The 22,590-nt window shown below is 38.9% G+C and overlaps 1 protein-coding gene across 1 annotated transcript in view; it reads left to right on the top strand.

Moving 5' to 3' along the window:
• PIWIL4 (piwi like RNA-mediated gene silencing 4) overlaps positions 1-22,590 on the top strand; it is a 48,627-nt gene that overhangs the window by 12,156 nt on the left and 13,881 nt on the right. The window contains exons 9-16 of the mRNA XM_067568098.1: positions 1,287-1,398; positions 3,925-4,048; positions 9,129-9,246; positions 11,044-11,155; positions 12,199-12,383; positions 15,628-15,700; positions 16,729-16,929; positions 20,687-20,790. Of these exons, the coding sequence (XP_067424199.1) occupies positions 1,287-1,398; positions 3,925-4,048; positions 9,129-9,246; positions 11,044-11,155; positions 12,199-12,383; positions 15,628-15,700; positions 16,729-16,929; positions 20,687-20,790 (1,029 nt within the window). The remainder of the gene's footprint in view (positions 1-1,286; positions 1,399-3,924; positions 4,049-9,128; positions 9,247-11,043; positions 11,156-12,198; positions 12,384-15,627; positions 15,701-16,728; positions 16,930-20,686; positions 20,791-22,590) is intronic.

Genomic DNA, 22,590 nt, shown 5'->3' with positions numbered 1-22,590 from the left:
ATGGGGGAGAGCTGCTAGTTTGTGTGGATATTAACTTGTGTGTAAGACGATATCGGAGACACTTCCAGGTCATGAGGACATGTACCCCACAGGGGAGTGCATTGGGTGTCTCCACCAGCAAAAAAAAAAAAAAAAAAAAGCTCTTATGGGAAACGTTTTTAAGAGAGAGTGGGTCACCAGTAGCCTGCCTACCACGGTCCCTTGACAGACAATGGGCTATCAGTTTTCTCCCCTCATTGTGATCTTACTGTCTCTAGACGATTGAGCTGGCCATTATTGATCTTCCCCCTGCATGGTCCTCTTGTTTTGTGGGGATTGGAGCAGGAGAAGCTGAAAAAACCCAACAGAACCTGGATTTGTACAGGGCTTTGATTTCTTTTGCCTGCTACAGTGTACCACAGTGTGACTTTTATTTTCTTATTTTATTCTGATTTTTAAACAAAGCCTTCAGGTGTCTGATGTTGGGCCACTGTTCAACCCCTCTTGAGGTTGGAAAGCACACCATTTTAATCTGTTTTCTCTCTCTCTTTGGATTGCTCTTGCAGCAGCTTTTTCTTCTGGCCTGGAAGGAGAGATGGATATGTACTCCTTGAATTTGATGGCTTCAAAATTTACACATTAATCCTGGAAAGACATGTGCATGTATTTGTTTTTTACGTGCTGTAATTCCAGTGGTCTCAATGGGAATAATTGCAGTACATAAAATTAATATGTGCATATGTCTTTGGTGGTTTGGAACGTTAGATTTTTTTTAATGTAATTCAATGTCGTTAAAATTATCACCATAATTATTAGAGTAAATCCAGTAACTCCACTAATTTTTGTGGAGTTATTCCTGATTTATACTGGTATAACTGAGAACAGAATCTGGCCTTTCATTGTAATTATTGATGATATATAAAGCAGCTAGCCAGTCTACTGTTACATCTATGTTAAAACTGTCTGTTAATCTGTTAAATGTGTTACATTAATTTTGTAAATGAATCTAAGCCTGGTTTGCAGTAGTATTTGGTAAGATTTTTTAAAAAGCTTTTATTGTACTACTGAAAATTCAATAAAGATGCAAGTTTTATCCTCTGAGAAAATATAGAAGACAACATCACATAAAACTGTCAGGCAATAACATACTGATATTTGTTGTCATTCTGTGCCCCACCCCAACCCCCTGCATATCTCCAAGTGTACAAGTCTCTCTTCTGGAGAAGAATTATGATTTAGAGTAATTTATACCACACTTGAACAGGCACAAGCAATTTAATTCCCATACTTATTCTGCATTTTTTCAGATACAACAACAAAACCTATCGTATTGATGATATTGACTGGTGTGTGAAGCCAACCGACACATTTCCAAAACGTGATGGCACTGAAATATCTTATGTTGATTATTATAAGCAGGTAGGTTTAAAAACTAGGAAGTTGTTACAAAATAATACAAAAAAAATGTTGTTTGTATGGTAGTTTCTGAATGTATTGGCGCTGTAAGTATGGCAAGTATAAGGAATATTTTCTATATTAAGATTGATGTGCTTTATGGACTATTAAACACAAAAAAGGAATAATTTCTAGTACTGTGATGTACACTGGAAATACAGTACTATTACATTCAGATGTTTAAAATTACTTTTACAAATAGATGCTGGTAACTCTTTCTCATGTTCTAGTATAAGGAACTATATGTTTTGAAGATGAAATAGTTCTTTATAAGTGTGAAATATTAACAGCCTTTTATATATTCGATCATTTGCCTTAATCTCTTATGAAAAATAACAGAAATCTAACTCGTTCTATTGTCTTAAAATATGCTTAGGACAGAGTGCTCTTGGCAAGTAAGAGCAAACATAGCTCCGTCCTTAAACATACATGTGTAAAAATGAGTTGTAGTGAAATCCTAAGAATAATGATGTTTCACACTTACATAGTACAAAAATATTTGGAGCACTTTACAAACATTAATAAAATCATGAGTACACTTAGAATGCGGCAAAAAATATTTTCATACTATTATTGTTACTGTACTGCACAGTCTATTAGTAAACTTTTAAATGTCTAAATGTAATATAGAACTATATTGTCAATGAACAGTAAGGGTACGTCTTCACTTATGGCAGCAAATTTGGCAGCGCCGGATCGATTCTCCGGGATCGATTGAGTGGAAGTGGAGACCTACTCAGTTGATCCAGAAGTCAACTGAATAAATCCACCCCCGGGAAAAAAAACTAACACTGTGTCGACGGGAGGACATTTCCCGTCAGCGCTACGTAGTGGGGATGCCGCGCTTTTTAGAATTTAGGAATTCAACAGGAGTTACGCAAGCTACTCTATGTAGCTTTCATATCTCCCATTAACTGCTGCCAAATTTCATGGTAATTGTGGACCTGGCCTAAGATTCTAGAAATAGTCCCTTTTTGTGTTTACAATGCTTCAAAGCACATGAATGTGCTAATACGGAAAAAATCTGCTCATACTCTTAAGACGCTGTGTGTACAATACACATTAAAAGGTGTTATATTTCATTAGTTTCAATGCTGTAAACACAAATGTACAGTAGTTAGAATGTCATTGTTATCCGTCTTTTCCCTTGTCCATATGTTTAAGGGCGGGCTTATGTTTGCTCTTATTGCAGGCATTCTGTCCTAATCATATTTTGAAACAGTAGAGCGAGGTTAAATATTGCTTCTTTACATTTAAAGGTTTAATTAAGCCAAAAGATAAAATGTGACTGTTGCACTTGTTGAGTGCATTTGGCCTTATACCTTCAACCATGTTCTTCCTGAATGGCCTTTTTATTATTACCAGAGTAAATCCAGTAACTCCACTAATTTTTGTGGAGTTATTCCTGATTTATACTGGTATAACTGAGAACAGAATCTGGCCTTTCATTGTAATTACTGATGATATATAAAGCAGCTAGCCAGTCAGATACCTCCCTTTACGTCTACAGGTGTAAGGTCACTTTTATGCATTTTGGTTCCATTTTCTCCTTTGTTAGTGTCTGAGTTGTATTGAAAGTGAAGATGAATTAGAACCTTTGTCTTTGTAATATGAACTGGTTCTTTACAAATACATGGAAATACAGAAAGGTAGGGATTGGCATGTTGATATGCAGAGAGGACAAGACTTCATTCTTGTAACTTCGGGTTGGACAGGAATAACTTGCACTGGAAGCAAAAGATTATTCTAAATGTGGAAAGCAGAAAAGAATGGAGCAGGTGGTGGCGGCAGCATGAAAACAGTAGCAGAAAATGTCATACAAGAAAACTTTAGATTCTTTTCTGCCTTGTACCTTGAGTAGTTATTTTGACCTGTGTAAAATATTAGCATTCCTGCTTGGTAGCGATTAACCCTCACTGGAATCAGGCCCAATATCTTTCCAGAGAGTAGTTTGAGTGACATTAGAAGCACAGGATAATAATGTAGGGCTAGATTTTCAGTGTACTGGAACCTACTCTCTGCCCTTCCTGCTAATCCTGGGGGCTTTTTTGGCAGCTAATGCAATTTAGAAACGTCTCATAACTGTTCTGAATTATCTCCAATTGGCTATGGTTCCCAAGGATCCATCCCCTGAGCTGGGGATAGTTGAAGCGTTGCCTGCTTTGGCTCTTTCTCTGGAATACCCTATACATTGGGAGAGTCAGGAATAGCTGGTTTAGAGGTATCTATGCCAGTTTTACTACACAGGAATCCCCCTACACAAGAGGAATCCCATGTGGCTGGGAAAGTCTGCTTCCTTCCCCTTTGTACCACCAGAGGGTGGGAGTGTGTGTGTATATATATGGACAAGATGAATTTGGTATATATTGTATAGCCCAGAACACAACCACTGGAATAGCTTGCAGCTTGTGAACAGATATGACTAATTATCTGGAATGTGGTGCAGCGTCTCCTGATTTATTTTTTCCTCAATAATATTTCACCTTACAGCAGTATGATGTAGTCCTCACTGACCTAAATCAGCCTATGCTGGTTAGCCGATTGAAAAGTAAGCAGAACAGCACTGTTGAACCCCGTGTTGTCCACCTGATCCCTGAGCTGTGCTATCTAACAGGTAAACCACACTTAACTTATAAATTTTGTCTGATCCAGCAGCCAAGTAGTCTGACAGCAAGAGAGGATAAGGAGCACTTGGAATGATATAATTAGCAAAATGACAGCATAGTAAATTAACTTTGACCCAGTATGATATGGAAGAACCAGACCTGGCTGCTGAAAAGAACAGCTCCTTCACTTATGTGGCATATGGAAACGATACTAGGACCTCTGAGGGTATATCTACAAAGCATACAAGACTCAGGCTTGTGCTAGTTCTGTAAAAATAGTTGTTTGAAGTTGCAGAGTGGGCTAGAGCTCTGGTTTGGAAGCCTAGGAAGGAGGGCAGGCTGGGATACTTGCTGCTGTGGGCTTTGTAGACATATCCTTAGATTCAACTGGGGATGGGGTTGGAGAGAACCAAGCTCTCCTAATACCTCAAAGTCCTGGATTAATTAGGGAAAGGAATATGACAGACATCAGTACCACCCCACTGCCCCCAATGTAAGAGCCTTCTCCTTACCCCAACCTGGGTCACTATGTTACGGGGGCGGTGAGGACGTAAGGAGGTGATAGGGACAAGTAACCCTCCACATAATGCCTCAGTTGCTGTAGGGGAAGACTAGAGAGGCTGGGCCAGTTTCACTACCATTGGAAACCAATCACCTGGACTCTGATCTCCCTGGTGCCTGCAGACCATAGCCACCTTAGAATTTCTCTCTCCCTGAAGTACTGCAGATGCAGGAAAGGAAACAGAGTCTAATGCTGCTCAGTCTGCCCTTCCCTTCCCAGCCACCTTAGAGTGTAGGATTCCTTTCCCTACCTTGCAGCAGAAGAAATAGAGGTTAGGAAGAAGGGTAATGGAGGTGACCTCTTATTCTGCTCCCTTCCTGGCTATATTGGGCTGTGGATGGTACTGGTAACAGTCCTCTGCTTCATTAATCCAGGGTTTAGAGTTTTTGAGGGAGCATGATCCCATCCCGCCTTAGCTGTCTCTGGGTTGCCCTGATGTTCTCCTCACATCACAAGTGCACAAACCTCCCCTACCGCCCTGCCCCGTGCTACGATGTCTGTGAGGGAGTCCTTCCCCAATGACAGTAACAGGACTCCAGGAGATCCCTAAATCCTTTTCAAGCTTCTTTTAAGATACGTCCATTCTGGGTTATAATTTACTATGGTCTTCACTCTTTTACATGAGGAGGGTGACTGGAAAATTGACACTGTGAGAGAATAAGCTGGCTCTTACATTCATTGCCTTGAATGGAATTACTTCTGATTTACAGAAGAGTGACAAGAGAAACAAGTCCTAAACATTTAGCAGGCATGGCTCTATGAAACTTACTACGTGTCTTTCACATATTTTATGATGGTTTTGCTCTAGTGAATTAAAATACTGATGGAGAATAAAATGTGCAATTGTTTTAGAACTACAATGTGTTGTAAAATATTAATTAAAAATTAAGTTATTTAACTTAAACTAGAAACAGGAGCCCACATGAGCTGTGTCTAGGTGTGCGTGCGTGCGTGCGCTTGGGCAATTCACTTATTCTTACTTTTTGTTTCCTCACCTGTAAAATGAGGATAAATGATACTTATCATACAAGTGTGTTCAGAGGCTTAATTGGCTAGGTCTTATTTTGTTTTAATACAGTTGTAAATCAGGAGCAACTCAGTTGAAGTAGATAGGTTTAAATCAGTGTGAGATCAGAATCAGGACCCTGGTGATCATACAGTGCTTTGAAAATGTAAAATGCTACATACATTCTAATTATTATTTTGTTTACAGGAATTAGCTTCAGCCAACAGGATCAACAGTGATTCACATGATATAGACCCAGATTCATTTTCTTACATTTCAATATAGTGATAGTCTTTTCAGCACTTTACAGGCAACGTGGAGTTACATTATCTAAGGAAAGAGAAAAATTAGATTGGTACAGCATGTTCTCATATGGATCACTGGTGGTGTGTGTGACCTGTCTGTGCCTACGGTAGCCACCTGAAAATGCCAAGGTCAGGGCAGGCTGTAAAAGGAGAGCAGATTCTCCCAGCACTGGTGGGTGACACTGAAGTCAGACTTCCCAACCAGCCACAAACAGTGCTTCTGATTCCCCACACTGGTTATCAAGAAGCCAAAATAAAAATATATACACAGCCCCCTTTACTGCATTCCAGTCTTCGGCTCCCAATCAGCCACTACGTTCAATAAAGAAATCAGTTATTTAAAACTCTATGCTTTCTACCAAAAAGGTTTCTCCTGACCCTAAAGGATCAGCCACAATACCAGATCAATATAAGTTTAGATCTTACCCAAAATACCACACTGCCAGCCAATCCTTTAGTAAATAAAACTAAAGGTTTATTATAAAAAGAAAGAAACAAACTATAAGAGAAATGTTAAAGGATTAAAGCAATCAGATACATACAAATGATTTGAAAATCCATATATATCAGGTTTCTAGAAGAATTGTGGAGTTTGCAGGCTTGTATAGTCCCTCTGGTATACATCCAGTACCTGGATGGGTCTTAGTCCTTTGTTTCACAGCTTTAGTTCAGTTGTAGATAAGTTGATCCAGAGGTAGACAGTAGACTGAAGACAGAAGACAAACTAAAGACAAAATGGATGTGGGACAGCTGCCTTTTATGTCTTTGGGCTTTGCCATGCTGCTTGTGGAAATTTACAGGAATAAAATGGAGTCCAGAGTCACATGAATAAGTCCTGGTGACTCATCAGGTATATCCCTGGCTTCTCATCCTGGCCCATTGTACCTGTGAATTTCTTAATGGACCATTAAGCAGGCTATTGCTGCAGCCATTCTGTCTGGGGTGTTACCCAGACACAGCACAATTTGAAATACAGATATATTAACTATATCCATAACTTCCATTACACATATAACACATGAACATAAACATCATCATCTTATTTAGCACGTTATAGCCTTTCTAACAGTACCTGACATGGCATATCTCATATGAATTATTATGATTTTGACATATTGATGTTAAATAATATAATAAATGCCCCTCCCCCCCGCCAGTCCAGCCAGCGTGACAGTGTATTTACAAGAGTTTTGTGTATTTTCATTTGACCATTTTATTCTGCCAGAATTCAGCAGTTATCTTCCCTGTCACTAAACAGCTTCTTTAACTATTCATGAGTGAAGTGCTATGTACATGCTGCACTGGTGAGAAATAGGCTCATACTTTAGATATTTAGAAAGTGGGAGAATGTTCACGTTTGCCTTGCGGAAAATGGAGTTGTTACCTGCAGTCTACTTACAAACTACTATACACTTAAAACAACATTTTTGTAAATTGCATCTAGAACTGGTAACCAGAGCTGCTATGAAGATGATGGAATAAAGGGCATAAAAGCCTGTTTGTTAAAGAAATTCCTGTTTGTGTTGTATATGAGGCAGTGATCAGAAATAAACAACCTCTCACTTCTCTGTTGTTTCTTTTATGAGGTGTGCATCTCTCACTGGCTTAAGTCTGGGGTAACCTCACTAAACACATATTGAGCCTGGCTCCTTGTCAGTTTCAGACTAGATGGGAGCATATGTCTGGCATAACTTAAGGTTCAGAAATGGGCAGTAGTATGAAACATAGCAGCAAATTATATGCTTTTTGGATTGTTATTCACTTTGAAGCAAATCAAAAGCAGGCCACGTTTTGCATTCAATTACACCACCTTAAATCTGGAGGAACTCCATTGAAGGCAATATAAAATTGACCAGGAGCCATGCTAAGACACTGGCCAGGGTTGTGAAGACCAGGAATACTTCTGAAGTATTTTGAAGAGTATATTATATAAATTAAGGATGCCTCAGATAGATTACACTGTCTCAATGACAACTTGTTAAAACACTCAATGCTGCACAATACATGCACCAAAATGTTGATGTAAATCTAAAGGAAAAAGTTCAGCAGTGACCTGAGATTTAGTTTTTGGTGGAAGGGGTTACTGCCATTATCAGTTTGGACACTTCATCTACTGCTTTCTTCTTTTTTGTATAAATCACTTTTTGGTAATTTTTTTGGCAATAACTTTAACATCTTGCATTCCAAAAGAGTAACCTACATTCTTGCAAGATAGCAGATGTCACCTTTTAACTCATAAGGTAAGAGCTCCCTCCATAGACGACATCTGTCCACCCAGGAAATTCAAACCATTCAACGTTGTCTTGCTTTCAGTGCCCTACTAGTGGCCAGTTTGCACAGTGGCAAAATGGGGTGTCCGCTGAACCAAAGGATGATTTTTATGAGGAATTAACTTTCAGAAGGATTAATAGCCAGGGAAGTTGATTACTGCTCCCAACTAAGAATTGCACACATCCTATTTTTATCTCACATCCCCTTCCCTTATCCCAACCTTCTTGTTTGTCTCATCCTGTTATGTTTTGTCTTTTACATTGTAAGGTTTTTTTGAGCAGGGATTGTTAATTTTCTGTGTATTTATATAATGCCTAGAATAAAAAATCACAATCAGGTTGAAGCCACTAGATGCTACCACAATCTAGCTGTTAAATAATAATATAGCATCAGACACTGTGATGATAGTCCTGGTATGAACTAGGGATCTAAATATTGGTTATAAAAGGTAACCGTTTAAACTATTAAAATTATAGCAGTTAACCATTTAACTGATATAATTTTGTCCCTCCCACACCGTAACCCCCTCCCTTCAGCCCCCAGGTAGCATCTCCAGCCCAGTTCAGCGGGGGTGCCATGTTTCAGACCCATGGTCCCCCAGTGTTCTGCAGTGGCTTAATCCGCAGCGCTTGCACAAGGGCCTCGGCCTCCCCAGTCACAGAGCGGCTGCCTCCGCCATGGCCCAGTCGCCATCACCATGGAGAAGGAAAGCCCGTGCTGCCAGTTAACCCCCATGCTGCCGGTTAACAGATAAGTATTAGTCTTAATGGTAAGACTAACAATTATCAGTTAACCATTTAACCATTCAGTATTTTACATCCCCAGTATGAACACACATACTTTAGATCAGTGCTGATAATATCCTTTTTCTGGATTTCTTTTGGTGGGGAGAGGAGGAAGTGGGACGTAATACTTTTTGACATTGAATTCACTATCATTGTTAGGTTTGACCAGCCGGGCAACTGCTGACTTCCATCTGATGAAAGATCTGGCTCAAGAAACTCATCTGAATCCTGAGCAAAGACAACAAAGGCTGTCTCGGCTTGCTGACAACATTCAGAGGTAATTTAATATAACCAAACCTGCCTTTGGGACCAGAATTAGACTTCTGTCTGAGATCTTAAGTAAAATGAATTGTGTGATCTTTTGAGAGTCCATAGACACCTCTTCTGCTAACTGCCAAACATAATCTCATTCCATGTTTCATCATATAAGCACAGATGTAGAAGAGGAGGAATGGCTTACCAAAACACTTGCTGCTACTACTACAAACAAAAGATATGTACCTAAAATCATGTGACAGCCTGGTTTAAAGCTTGTAAGGGCTGTAGAAGGATTTTTGGGACAGAGTTAAAATATGATTTGCTCTTCTCAACACGATAATTTGGAGTACATTTTAACTGTGCCAGGGACAATTGTGTTGTAAGTGGGTCCCCCAGCATGGTTGATCACTAGTATAGCCTTCTTGGGAAGTAAGATTAATAGCTGAGTAACTATAATGACTATTAGTTATTTGGAGGATATTAGCTCAGTTTACATCACTGCTAGTTTCTTCATTTAGGGTTCAATCCTGCACCCATGAAAGTTGTTGGGAGCATTGCTATTGACTTCTATTGGTGCAGCATCGGACGTTTAAAATACTTTATGCGCATGAGCGCATAGATATGTTGGGGGGTGTGACTTAAGCACCTTTTTAAAAAATATTTGGTCTTTAAATTCAGATGTAAGTTATATATATGCACCTACAAGTACTCTATTCAGAAATAATGGAATGGGATTGAAGAATGAACATCCTACTTAAATCATTGAATACTTTTACTAGGTTTGTAATCACTGGGATGAACTGATTCTGGCAATATAGATGGGCTCTGATATTTTAATGCTATAATTATGGTGAGGTATACAGAAATGTATATAGCAGCTCTTATTTTACTAGCTCACTGTTCAACATTTTACCTTTTTTATGCAGTAGAAATTATTTTATTCAGTTTTATTGCTTTACCAGCTATTTCTTTAAAATAATGTCTTACTTTGTTTTGACTGCCTTTTAGCCAATCTCATCCTTTAAAAGATATTTGTTTAAATGGGCTCCACTGTATTTACATACATAAATTATATATTATCATTGTGATATATTGACTAGTGGGGACAATTGGGGGAGATGAAGGTGAGAGCAGCAGCAGAGGCCTAAGTGGTGGAGTGAGATACGTTGAAGAAAAGAGAAGGATGAGAGAGCTGTAATGGGACAAGAATAGGAGGGCTTGACAGTTGAGGGAGAGGGTTAAGGAGAGAAAAGTACAGGTCTTGCACTTGAAATAATACGTTACTATATTTAAAATGAACAACAAACTTTGAATTCAGTGTTAGTTCTAGCAACTACATACATTTACTCTTATGATTTATTATATGATTAGATACCCTAGATGGAGTTAAAGTACTATAATTCTTAGTTAGCTGTTGATGGTTTTATATTTACAGTGCACTAGGTTGGATAAAATCTAGACAACTTAGACTATTCTGTGTGCTTAAACATAATGTACTACTTGCGCTCACTACTTTAACTTGCTGACATTGATCACTGATTGTGTTTAGTTTATTCCTTTGTTCAGAAATTCAGAAATTTTTAGAAATTATCATGTATAGAGCACACACATTGTTAAATTTATTTTATTGTAATGGAATAGCTGGTATTTTTTCCTGTGTGATAGAAATTAAAATGGAAATAGAAACAGATTCTTTGAAAATTTAAGTTTGCTACTTTACTGACTGACTCTTCACTGGGATTTTAGGTGGCGCTGATGGGTTTTTTCCGTCCTTTTTTATTTTTTGTCCATAATATCAACAAAAATCTTCTTACAGAATCAAAGAGGCTCGTTTAGAGTTGGAGATGTGGGGGCTGCAGCTTGGGTGCCAAGTTTCCCTGACAGGCCGTGTTGTCCCCACTGAAAAGATCTTAATGCAGGGACAGACAGTAAGTACAGAAACTTCCATTTTAAATTCCATAATTGAGTGTCTCTCTAGGCATTCACAGTGTGCCCAGTAGCTGTTTGTTTAAAGGTGCTAATATATCTAAAGCTGGGAAACTTACTGAGGGAAAAGACTGCTGTTAGTAAACTCAAATTTATCCTTACCCAGTAGTTATTTGGGGCTGCAAGTTAGGTGTCTGTAGACCACCTTGAGCCCTCAGGCCATACTCTAAGCACCCCCACCTTTGGACTGCAGAAATTCATTCCAACAATCTTGGAAATTGGTACTTGCTACTTTACACTCCGTAGCTGAGAATTTATCACAAGCCCTTGTGTGCATAGTTTCCTTAAGCTATAGAAAAAAAAATTGTGCATAGGTCAGTTAGCCATCATTGACATGCTCAGTAACCACCAGCACCTTTAATATGAGGGTGCTGAGTCAGATATGGGACATCTGTTTTGTAAGAAGTGTAGATTTTAAAAACCAGCTTTGTGGCTTGATCCAGTGGGTGCAGAATGCCCTGAACTCCCTCTGAAATCAGTAGGAGTTAAAGATGCTCAGAACCTTGCATGATCAAACCCCAAAGCTATTTGAGAAAGGCTGCCAAGTCTACAGCCTTATGGGATCCTGGTAGATGGTGTTTGTTGCAAAAAGTACCCTATGCAAGTGTTACATTATCAGCTCGCTTGCAGAACCATCCCACATCCCCAACATATCTGGCAGTTGTTTTTAGGTATGATCTATGGAGTAGGATGAACGCACACTTCATTTAGTAAGATTTTCCCAATGCACAGAAATAAGCCTTGACATTTGCTCAAAATGCCAGATCAGACCCTCAAAAGAATTCTGTTCCCACTGTAAACTACTACAGCCTATCTTTGAGAAGGCCATTGAATTACCCATGAGCTAGGTTATAATAGTGTGAGGATGGTAAAAAAACTGACACTTAATATTTTTTTCTGCAAACTGTTCGTCTATAAAGAACCCTCTTCAGAATAAATATTTTTCTTTAATTGTTAATTCATTGATTTTTTTTTCCTTTGGCAGTGTCTGCCAATGAGTGCTGCTGACTGGTCAAAGGATATGCGTAATATGAAGATAATTGGAGTGCAGTCTCTGGACAACTGGCTAATGTTGTGCAGTAACAGAAATGGAGAACTAGCCGAGAACTTTCTGAATTGTCTGAAAAGAGTGGGAGGTCCCATGGGCTTTCACATTGAATATCCCAGAATGTGAGATTTCTCAGAAGACTAACCTAGATTTGCTTTTCATTTATCCGTCAGTCCTGTGCACTATTACTACCAATAATAGTAACTTTCAACCTGCAATAATCCAAAGCCCTTCACAAACTTAACAAACAAATGAAGGCAGCCTCAATCACCTGCTTACTGTCTTCTCTCTCAAGCACCACTGCTCTCTTATGCTGTCCTCCGTTGACATAAACATTCCCAATCAAAATCTGTAAATCCCCACCTTGTCCTCCAAATCCTTCCTCGAATTCACTTCTTCCATAATGCATACAATAAGCGGCAACCATACAATGGCTAGGCATGTAGTGAGTTGTGGTTACTGCCCCGATTGGCTAAGAATGACACACATCCTATTATTTTTGTTTCTCTCTCTCTCCCATCCAAGCATGCTTGTGTCTCATCCACTAGGTGTGTTTTGTTTTTTTAGCTTTTTACTTCTTTGGGGCAACATTGTCATTTTCTGTATGTTTATAAACTGTCTAGCACAATGGGCTCCTAATCTGATTGGCCTCTTGGCACTACCACAATATAAATGTTGCATAATAACCATAATAAACAAATAATATATATAAATAATTATGTATGCAAGTAGGCACAATGGAATGTAGACTAACAGGTGAAATAATAAAAACAGAGGGTGGAACATCTCAACCACTACTAGACACTGTCACTTCTGGGACATATAGTATACCAGCTATTTAACAACATGCAGCATCACTGTAATGGAGGTTTAGGGTAGAGGAATACCATATATCGATTTGAAACTACAGAAGTGATTTAGGGAAGTAGAATGTAAGTATTCAAGGTCAATAAGCTGCAAGACTTGCTTTAAGCCATGGAAGCTTTTCCTAGATATTTTAAGATATCTAATATAAACAGAGGCAAAGAGTAAACTTAGTTTTACAGAAAGCTGCATTTTAATGTAAGCAGCTTTCCACAGACTTATATCTTACACTATATACCAGATCATTGCTTAGTTTACTAAATCTGTATTGTGAAGGAAAAGTAACATTTTCGGACTCTCATTAAGCTACCATCTTGATAAATATTTATATTTTATACTCTAGTAACTTCGACTCAGATTTTCTCCTATGTCAAGATCTACTTGACTCATGAGAGTACGGGTCTGTCAAAGCCATGTACAACTCCCTGATCTACCCTTTGCAGCTGCCACCCACGTTAGGTTAAAGCAGTGTAAGAGCTATTTTAACCTAAACTAGCTGGCAACAGTCTCCTGGGGACCATTCAACTGCTGATAATGGCCTGAGGACACCCATGCCAAGGCTGTCCTCTCTCACTCCTTGGCATGGCCTCCTGGGCCAGGAAGGTAGCATAGAAGACAGCCATGTCAGTTTTTTTTCTAGTTATGAGGTCCATGCCACTGGAGAAATTCTTAGCTGGCCAACTATGGACTGATTCCAAAGTCTTTTAGTTGGATGGTGATGTGTAATGTGTTCCAAGTCTGTTTCCTCAGTGATTTTCTATTCATTTATCTTGTTCTCCTTTTGATAGATACATATTTAACTCCTATATATAGTGGGAGTTACACATGCAAGAACTGAGCATCTCTTGAGAGTGAAATTGAAGGGAGGTTAGACTTCATATGGCATTTGTAAGGATTATTCCTCCAGGAAGCTGGTTCTGTGATATGATGAGTGATTCTATAGATCCCTTATGTGTGTCACCCTGTTTTTTAAAAGAAATAGCTAATCCACATCTTTCCTTCACCTTGATTGCAGCATAGACTGCTGCTACTATGCTACTTCCATACATTCTCAGTGAGCTGGCTGTGATGCTAATCCTACGACCTGGGTTCTCCTATATCCCACAGATATGCTTGGCATCTCTTATTATTTTCTTCGCTTCCATGTCAGATTCTGTGGAGTAGGATAATGAACTGGAGTTGTAGTACTGACGGGTATTAGCTAACCATAAGTGTGTTGTAGCTTCAATTCCTGCTTGGACCAAATTCATTTGTTTGGGGGTTTTTGCATATGTTCTGATAAGTTATTTAATAAGCCTCAGCTGCCATGGCCAAGACAGTTGAGGTGACCTCCCCCCCAAGAGCAGACGTTGGGCTGAAGAGAAAGCTATGGCTCACAGCTCAGGCAGTTAGAGTTGGCAGTCAGATGTATACAGGCAGGCTCTAAGCCTATCAGCTGGCTGTGATATCACAGCATTACTGTCACAGCTGGTTCATGGGACATGTGCAGCAGTACCATAGGATCTGCTGTTAGTGCCGCAACTATGGAACTTATTATAGAAGCAGCTTGGGTTTTGTTTTTTTTTAAGGATATGTTACAAAGAAAGCTGTGGTCTTAACTAGAGCTAGGTGAATTTTTTTGGCAAATAGTTTATTCGCTCAGTTTTGGGTTGACCAAAATTACTTGTGATTTGAATGAATTTGTCTCCCCCTCCCCCCGAAATTTGGGACTAAATTAACAAAACAACTGGAGATGGTGAGGTAAATTCAAAAACAGAAAGCGGAGATGGTGACATCATCATTCTTGTACCCAATAGCCTGGTGTTTAGGGCACTCATTGGGGTATGGGAGACCCAAATTCACATCCCTGCTCTGGAGCAGAAGTGAACCGATTTCTCCTCTCTCCCAGCAAAGTGCCCTAACCACCAAGCTATTGGCAATTCTATTGTGGGTTGCTCTTAATATCTCCTGCTTAAGCTGTTCCATTTTGCATAAATAATATTTATTAGAGCAGGAACTTAGATGAGTGCCCTAACCACCAGACTGTTGGGTATAAGGATGATAGTACCACCACCTCCTCTTCCTATTTTGTGAATCTACCTCTTCGTTTTATTTGGGTTTTTTTTAAGAAAAGTTTAAAATGCTCAGAAACTAAATGTTTTGTTGACCTGAAACAAAATTTGCTGACTTTTTCAATTCACTGAAAATTCCAGTTTTGGTTTGAGTTGAAGCAAATTTTTAATTAATTTTTTTTGAACCGTCAGTGGCCCAAAAAAGTCAGTGGTTTGTCCAGTTCTAGTCTTAACACAGATGCAGCCTCTTTCAGGCAATGGATGGAACTGAGTTTTGGTTTTGGTACACACATCCTTTGTCATTGGTTACTGATTCATTCTAAACTAGTTGAATATGAATAACCTTTTAGTCTTTCTAGAAAATCTGTGCATAATGTTTCTAAAGATGTGCAGTGAACTGACATTTGCAAAGTTAGTCCATGTTTAAATGTCTTTGTATGTTTTTGTTCAGAGTACAAGTACAAGAAAGCCCAATGGCATTCCTGCGAGCAGTGCAACAGCATGTAAATCCTGAAGTACAGCTGGTGAGCACAGGTTTATGTTCATTAAGCATTGCTTTGTGATGCTTTTGATAGGGATAAGTCCGGTCTTCTGATATGCAAGGAAGGTGGAGAGAGAAAGCATAGGGAGCCTCTTCTCCCTGTGGAATCAGCAGAGCAGAATATCTCTGAGAACACTAGTCAGCAGCCTGGCTACAGCAGCAGATAATTCACCATAATGCCAAAGGATGGTTCTCCAGTTAGGAGGCATGTCTAGCTAAGGACATGGACTGCTTCTTTCCAGAATAACAACTGTCACAAGATACTTTTTCAGCTATCCAATGAGTAGTGCTTACTAGCCTGTTTTCATGGTATTTCAGTCACAAACACGATTGGTTACTTTTTCCACCTCATGTACCTTTAATCCTCTGGTTTCAAACAGGGCTGGATGCAGCACTGGTATACAGCAGGAAGAGCCTTCCAAACAGCTTTCTCCTCCAGCCAGCTCACCCTCTGAGATATTCCTCTCTCCTTACTTCCTTTTCCTCCCAATTATATATCCTCCCAGTACTAAGACAGTTACTTTGTTAGCCCAACAATTGTCACCAAGTGTCAATAATCCCCACCAGTAACAGATTGATTCCTGTTAGGCCTGCAACTTCCTCTGTGCTGCAGCAACCTCAGTGACCAGAATTCTGCAACTAGCACTCTGTCACAGGCACCCTCCCCCCACAGTAGAATTCCTAGAGAAGGGAACACCTCTGCCAATATCTCTGCTTCCTCAGTTTGCACTGGTCATGGCTGAATTTGGCCTATAGTTAATCAACCAGTGTGTGTCATATGGTCCATTTTAAAAAAACGTATACAAGCCTTTATTTACGGATGTCAGTTTTCCAATTGTGAACTCACAGGAGCAAGAGGCTTGCAGGAAAAACAAGTTGGTCTGGCTTTATAAATTCTTCATATTTGTGGAGGAAATTGTATGTATGTTAAGAGGGTGAAATGCATCAAAGTGTAAGGAGAGATCTGCAGAAGTAGAGCACTGACCACCGTCTTCCCCTTCTTCCATTTAGCTAATGTGTGTACTGCCTTCCAATCAGAAGGACTGTTATGATTCGATTAAAAAGTTCTTGAGCCTTGATCGACCTGTCCCAAGCCAATGTGTACAAGCACGCACTCTGAACAAGCAGGGCATGATGATGAGTGTTGCTACGAAAATTGCAATGCAGATTATCTGTAAACTCGGAGGGGAGCTATGGGCAGTAGAGATCCCTGTAAGTAATTTGTTTAAAATGTTTGTTTTTATCACAGCAAAACTTTTCAGTTATTTATGTTAACTAGTTTTTGGTATGTCTGAAATGCTGAGTTCTTGCTGAAATTGATTTAGCATGGTATAAATTGTGCTTCATTGACATTTTTCATCTGAGGATCTCAGAACACTTCAGAAGCAATAATTCACATGAGAAACCACTCCTCAGCATGAGGAAGGATTGTCCAGATTGGGCCTTAAATTAATGATGCAGGATCCTTAATCTTGATCTGATGACTTCACAAAATATTGGTGTGCTTAATCCCATCAAAATCATTTTCACATTATAGCATGTCTCTATGCATACTCAGAAATCTGAGCACTTCTTGTCTGCAATAGAAATTGTTACAAAGTACAGTATTGTGAAACATATCCATGTTTTATAAAGATATACAAACAAATATCTAACTTCAGCATTTCTTTGATCCACATTTCTGGACAAACATGGAAAAAAATCTCAAATTCTGTAAATAAGATTTATTTTCATGTGATCATATCAATAGAGCATTTAGTTTAAGGGTTGCAGTGGTGATAAGATTTAAAAGACTAGAATTAAATAAATGTAAAGCTTTCCAACAAAAAAGGATGTGTTCTGAGAAGACATATAGTCTGTTGGTTAGAACGGGACTGGGGATTGTGAATTCTAGTGTTAAAATGCCAGATATTTGAGTGTTACTTATGTCCTTCAACATCTTATGACTTCCTCAGGCTTAAAGGTCAAAAGAGAGTTTGTTTTTCTTTATAGTGTTGTCTGGAACCTGAGTGATCATTTCATTGAAACTTGGTAACAAATAAAATAAATGATTACACTATAGAATAACTTTTTCATTCATCAATAGGAGATTTAATAAGCAATTAATTCCATATCAAATTTTGTTGTCTGCCCCCATTTTTTAATTGGTCATTCAGGAGTGTCTCCTGCAAACTTTAAGAGTACAGTGGAACCCCATTTATCTGATCTAATGGGAACCGGGGCCAGATTAGATAATTAAAAATTTGGATAATCAGGAGAATGGGCCAAGGGTTTTCTAGTTGTTATTTTAAGATGCAGAGTTGCTTTTAAACTATTTGACTCCTCCTGGAAAAACATTAAAATATACCCCTGTACTTATCTACTTAACAGAACATACAAACCTCTAGTTCTTGCAAACAATGTTTTGTTCATTTATTAACAAGAAAACCAACGTGAGTTTTTAACAAGCTATACAGGTATTGATAATTTTTACACTCTTTATGCCTGAATATTATAGGGACTGTCTACAACAGTGTTTCTCAACTATGTACCAAAATTCTGCCCTGAATTACTCCCCTGCTGTTTTACTTTTTCAACCCCACTAAAAATCCATGGCTGTTGTGCTTTGTATGTGAATTTCGCCCTGTATCTCTACTTCTTTTGTTGTATGAGAGTCTTTGAGCCTTGTAATGAGGTCCTGCTGTAATTACAGTAGAACCTCAGTTACGAACTGACCAGTCAACCACACACCTTATTTGGATCTGGAAATATGCAATCAGGCACCACAGAGATTAAAAGGGAAAAAAAAAAAAAAAAAAAAAGCAAATACAGTACAGTACTGTGTTAAATGTAAACTACTAAAAAATAAAGGGAAAGCAGCATTTTTCTTCTGCATAGTAAAGTTTCTAAGCTGTATTAAGTCATTGTTCAGTTGTAAACTTTTGAAAGAAAAACCATAATGTTTTGTTGAGAGTTATGAACATTTCAGAGTTACGAACAACCTCCATTTCCGAGGTGCTCATAGCTCTGAGGTTCTACAGTATAAGTAGCAGTAAAAATAGGTACACTAACTCATGTATCTACAGTGCCTTTGCAGTCCTTGTACTTTATTCCTCTTGTAATTTAATTAGGGGAGATAGGCATAAGACTACTAACATTTTGTGGGGATGAGGATGGAATTTCCATTCCTCCTTAGAATAAAATGTTCTATCCACTTTCGTAGTTTGCATGGGTAGAAAAAAGTTAACGCAAGTTATTTTCATAACACACAGTTAAATTCTGCCAGTAGTAGTGTATGAAATATTTGCTCCCATCTATTACAGAGAGCCTGAGTCCCATCTTCAGATGTCCTAAATAGTGGTTATTTCTGACACTTTAATTTAATTCAAAAGATTTGGTTCAGTTATTCCAAGTTGATAGCTACTTTCAGCAGCCAGGTGCTTCTCAGAATCCCCTTAAGTCTTACCACTTTCTTTTCCAAGTGGAAAGCAAACTACTTTGACCTTGCCTTCAATAATAAATATGCATAGACTTATACATAAAGTATTTTTTTATGTTCTTTAACAATTTTTCCTTGGTGAGAGAGAGGGAGAAAGAAAGAAAAAAACACATTTTACTGATTCTAGTCACATTGATGCTCATTGGAAGATGCTCGGATACCATGGTGATGGCATGGTAAAATGACCTAAATAGAATAGAGTGTGGGTACAAGGTCAGGATCTTACAGAATTAGCAGATCAGGTCTGAAGTGATCCATTAGCATTGGTGTGAAAATGTGCTTCGTTTAAACAGAGTTTAAAAGGTCTTTGTTGAACCAGGGACAAATTCAGATCAATTCTCATGTGCCCCTAGCGGGGTACCCAGTGACCATGCCAGTGAAGACCAAAAAGTCAATATTTTCAATGCAGAGCTATTGTTTATTGAAAAGCAGGTATCACAGACAAATAGAAAGGACTATACAATGCATCTCCTTAGTAAGCCTCATTTTCCCAAGCGTAAACCCTCAGTTAACTATGCTAGCCCCACAGAGTGTCCTGATTGGTAAGCAAAGCTTGATAGCTACCACTCCTAGGTGACAACTGTCTCTTGTTCCTTCAGGTTCTTGGTCTGTTTTCTGAGTCCCTCGTTGTGTGGTCTTGGCTACCACAAGGCCCTTTGATCTATGATCCTTCGGAGCAGGATCTAGGTTACCCCAAGGCCTTCTGGTCTTAATCCTTCTTCTGTCCAACTGTATCACTGGCCCTCTTGGATATATGAGATATAGATAGAAAAGTTAGATACCATGTGATCTTCCCAGTACTTATACCCTCTTCCCAAAGGAGTCACATGTTCCCAAAATATGCTTTGCCAGTGAATTATGTGGCATACTCCAATTAATACATAATTTGGGAGGGGGCTGCAGGGATTGGCTGATATTCACTTATCATGGACTACTCCCCTCCAGACACCTAGTGTCACATCATTCTATAGGGTCAGTTGACCCGGATCAGATTCACCATTACACACCTCCACATGTACACATCAGGTGAACTGGCCATTGGCTGACCATAACCATTGGTCTTCCACATCAGCATAGCTGCTTATACAAGATCTGGACAAAGATTTGTGCAATATTGATGCCAAGTGCAAGTTTGGCCTTTTCAGTGATTTTCCACAGTCTAGTACTATGAGGCCTTGCTCCCAGAATCCTCTAGCACTCAGGCTTACCAAACTTGTCCATTGTGATACTATATAGTGATTCAACGCTGTTCCAACAGTTTTCATTTAACAAAATTAAACTTGAGGATTTGGGGGATTTATTGAAAAATAGTGTAGCCTCATGTGACAATACTTTAGCTTTATTCTGTTGTGTGGCTCTATACCATATGTATTTTAACTGTTTTAAAAAGTAATTTGGTAAAACTCTGAAAATCAGAATATTTGGACTACTGTATGTAATTGGTAATTCATTGTATCACCAAAATATTCTGAATTTAAATTTATTTCACAGCTAAAATCACTCATGGTGATAGGTATTGATGTCAATAAAGATGGCCTTAACAAGGGAAGCTCAGTAGTTGGATTTGTGGCCAGCACTAATTCAAGAATTACAAGGTAAGCTTTTATACTACTACTCCTAATGAGCCTGTAATAATGCCTACCTATCTCAGAAGGGTGTCTGGGGGCTTTATTTCTGTTTTGAATTCTTTGAACAAAAGGCACTATCACTGACATGGAAGAAAACATAAAATTCTTGTTTAATTAAAATTTGCAGGTGACAGATAGGAGTGGTAAATAATGAGGAGGACAAGTGATCTGGATCACTTGATAGCAGGGCACAATCGATGTGTGCCTTTAAATATGGTTAAATGTAAGGTCATATATCTAGTAACAAAGAATGTAGGCCATACTTATAAGATGTGAGATTCTGTATATTGGGAAGCAGTGACTTTGAAAAAGATTTTGGGGGTTATGGCGGGTAATCAGCTGAACGTGAGCTCTCCCAGTGTGATTCTGTGGCCAAAAGGGTTAATGCCATCCTCGAATGTATAAATGAGAATATCGACTAGTACGGAGGCTATATTATTGCTGTATTTGGCATTGGTGTGACTGCTACTGGAATCCTGTGTCCAGTTCTGGTGTCCACAGTTCAAGAAAGATATTGAAAAATTGAGAGGATTCAGAGAAGAACCACTAAAATGATTAATGGATTGCAAGACATGCCTTATAGTGAGATACTCTAACAGCCTATCTGTTTAGCTTTGTCATGGAAAAGAATTACACTGCTACATTTTAGAGTTGGATTGGGTGCAGCTTTAATTGTGACACACACAATCACATAACCATAGCTATGGGGAATACTATAGCCATAGGGAAAACCCAGGTGGCTATAGGGAAGTCAAGCAGCATGTCTGGATGCTGGGCAAATGTACTTCACCTGGCTACCAGATACAAAAGACTTATATAGGGGTTGCTTAGGTTCATTTACATGTTGATCGTATAGTGGAATTTGATTAACAATTTATACTTAACAGAAAAGACAATCACAATGCACAGTGGGGCACACCAGATGTCCTCACAGGACCGTCCAGTGAGTCACTTGAGTATACAATGTAGTTTTCAGGGACCCTGGTTAACTCCTGAAGATGGGTGGTGACACAATACCTGTTCAAATGCTAATTTGTATGGAGTGAGTTTCTATGGGGCCGGTAAGACACACGGGCAGGTACTGGTACTTATCAAAATAGGTGAAGTCTGTTCAGACTTCAGTAAGGCTTAAGGCTCATAACAGAGACTTGCCTCTCGGGTGTGGTTCAGAGACCTCTTGTGGGATTTTAACATCTTTATCCTAATTTCAGTTGAGGCATTCTGTTAATGGTTTAGCCTGGGGCTTCTATTTCAGTTTCAGGCTACAACTTCAGGCCAGGCCTTCTATGACCAGTTTCAGACCAGGCATTCTATTAATCAATTTTATGATTAATTCTTTGATTCCACAGCTTCTCAAAGAGAAAGTCAAGGGGTGACTTGATCATAGTCTGTATGTACTTATGGGGGGAACAGAAATTTCATCAGTGAGGGCTCTTCAATTTAGCAGACAAAGATATAAGATGATTTAATGGCTGGAAGCTGAAGCTAATTCAGAAAAGGTTCAGAATTTTAACAGTAAGGATAATTAACCATTGGAACAACTTACCAAGGGTTGTGGTAGATTCTCCATCACTGGAGATTTTAAAATCAAGATTGGATGCTTTTCTAAAACATATGCTTTAGTTCAATCACAATGATTGGACATGAAGTAGCAATTAATTCAGGGAAGTTCTATGGTCTGTGCTATGCAGAAGGGCAGATTAGATGATCACAGAGGTCTCTTGTGGCCTTAAAAATCTCTGAATCTAAGTGTAAAACTTTGGCTTC

The sequence above is a fragment of the Emydura macquarii genome, unplaced genomic scaffold (genome assembly GCF_026122565.2).
Source record: "Emydura macquarii macquarii isolate MOO-44397 ecotype Brisbane River unplaced genomic scaffold, CSIRO-AGI_Emac_v2 contig_318, whole genome shotgun sequence".
Classification (NCBI taxonomy): Eukaryota; Metazoa; Chordata; order Testudines; family Chelidae; genus Emydura; species Emydura macquarii.
Note: the sequence above shows the minus strand (reverse complement) of the source record. Positions and strands in the feature narration are given on the sequence as shown.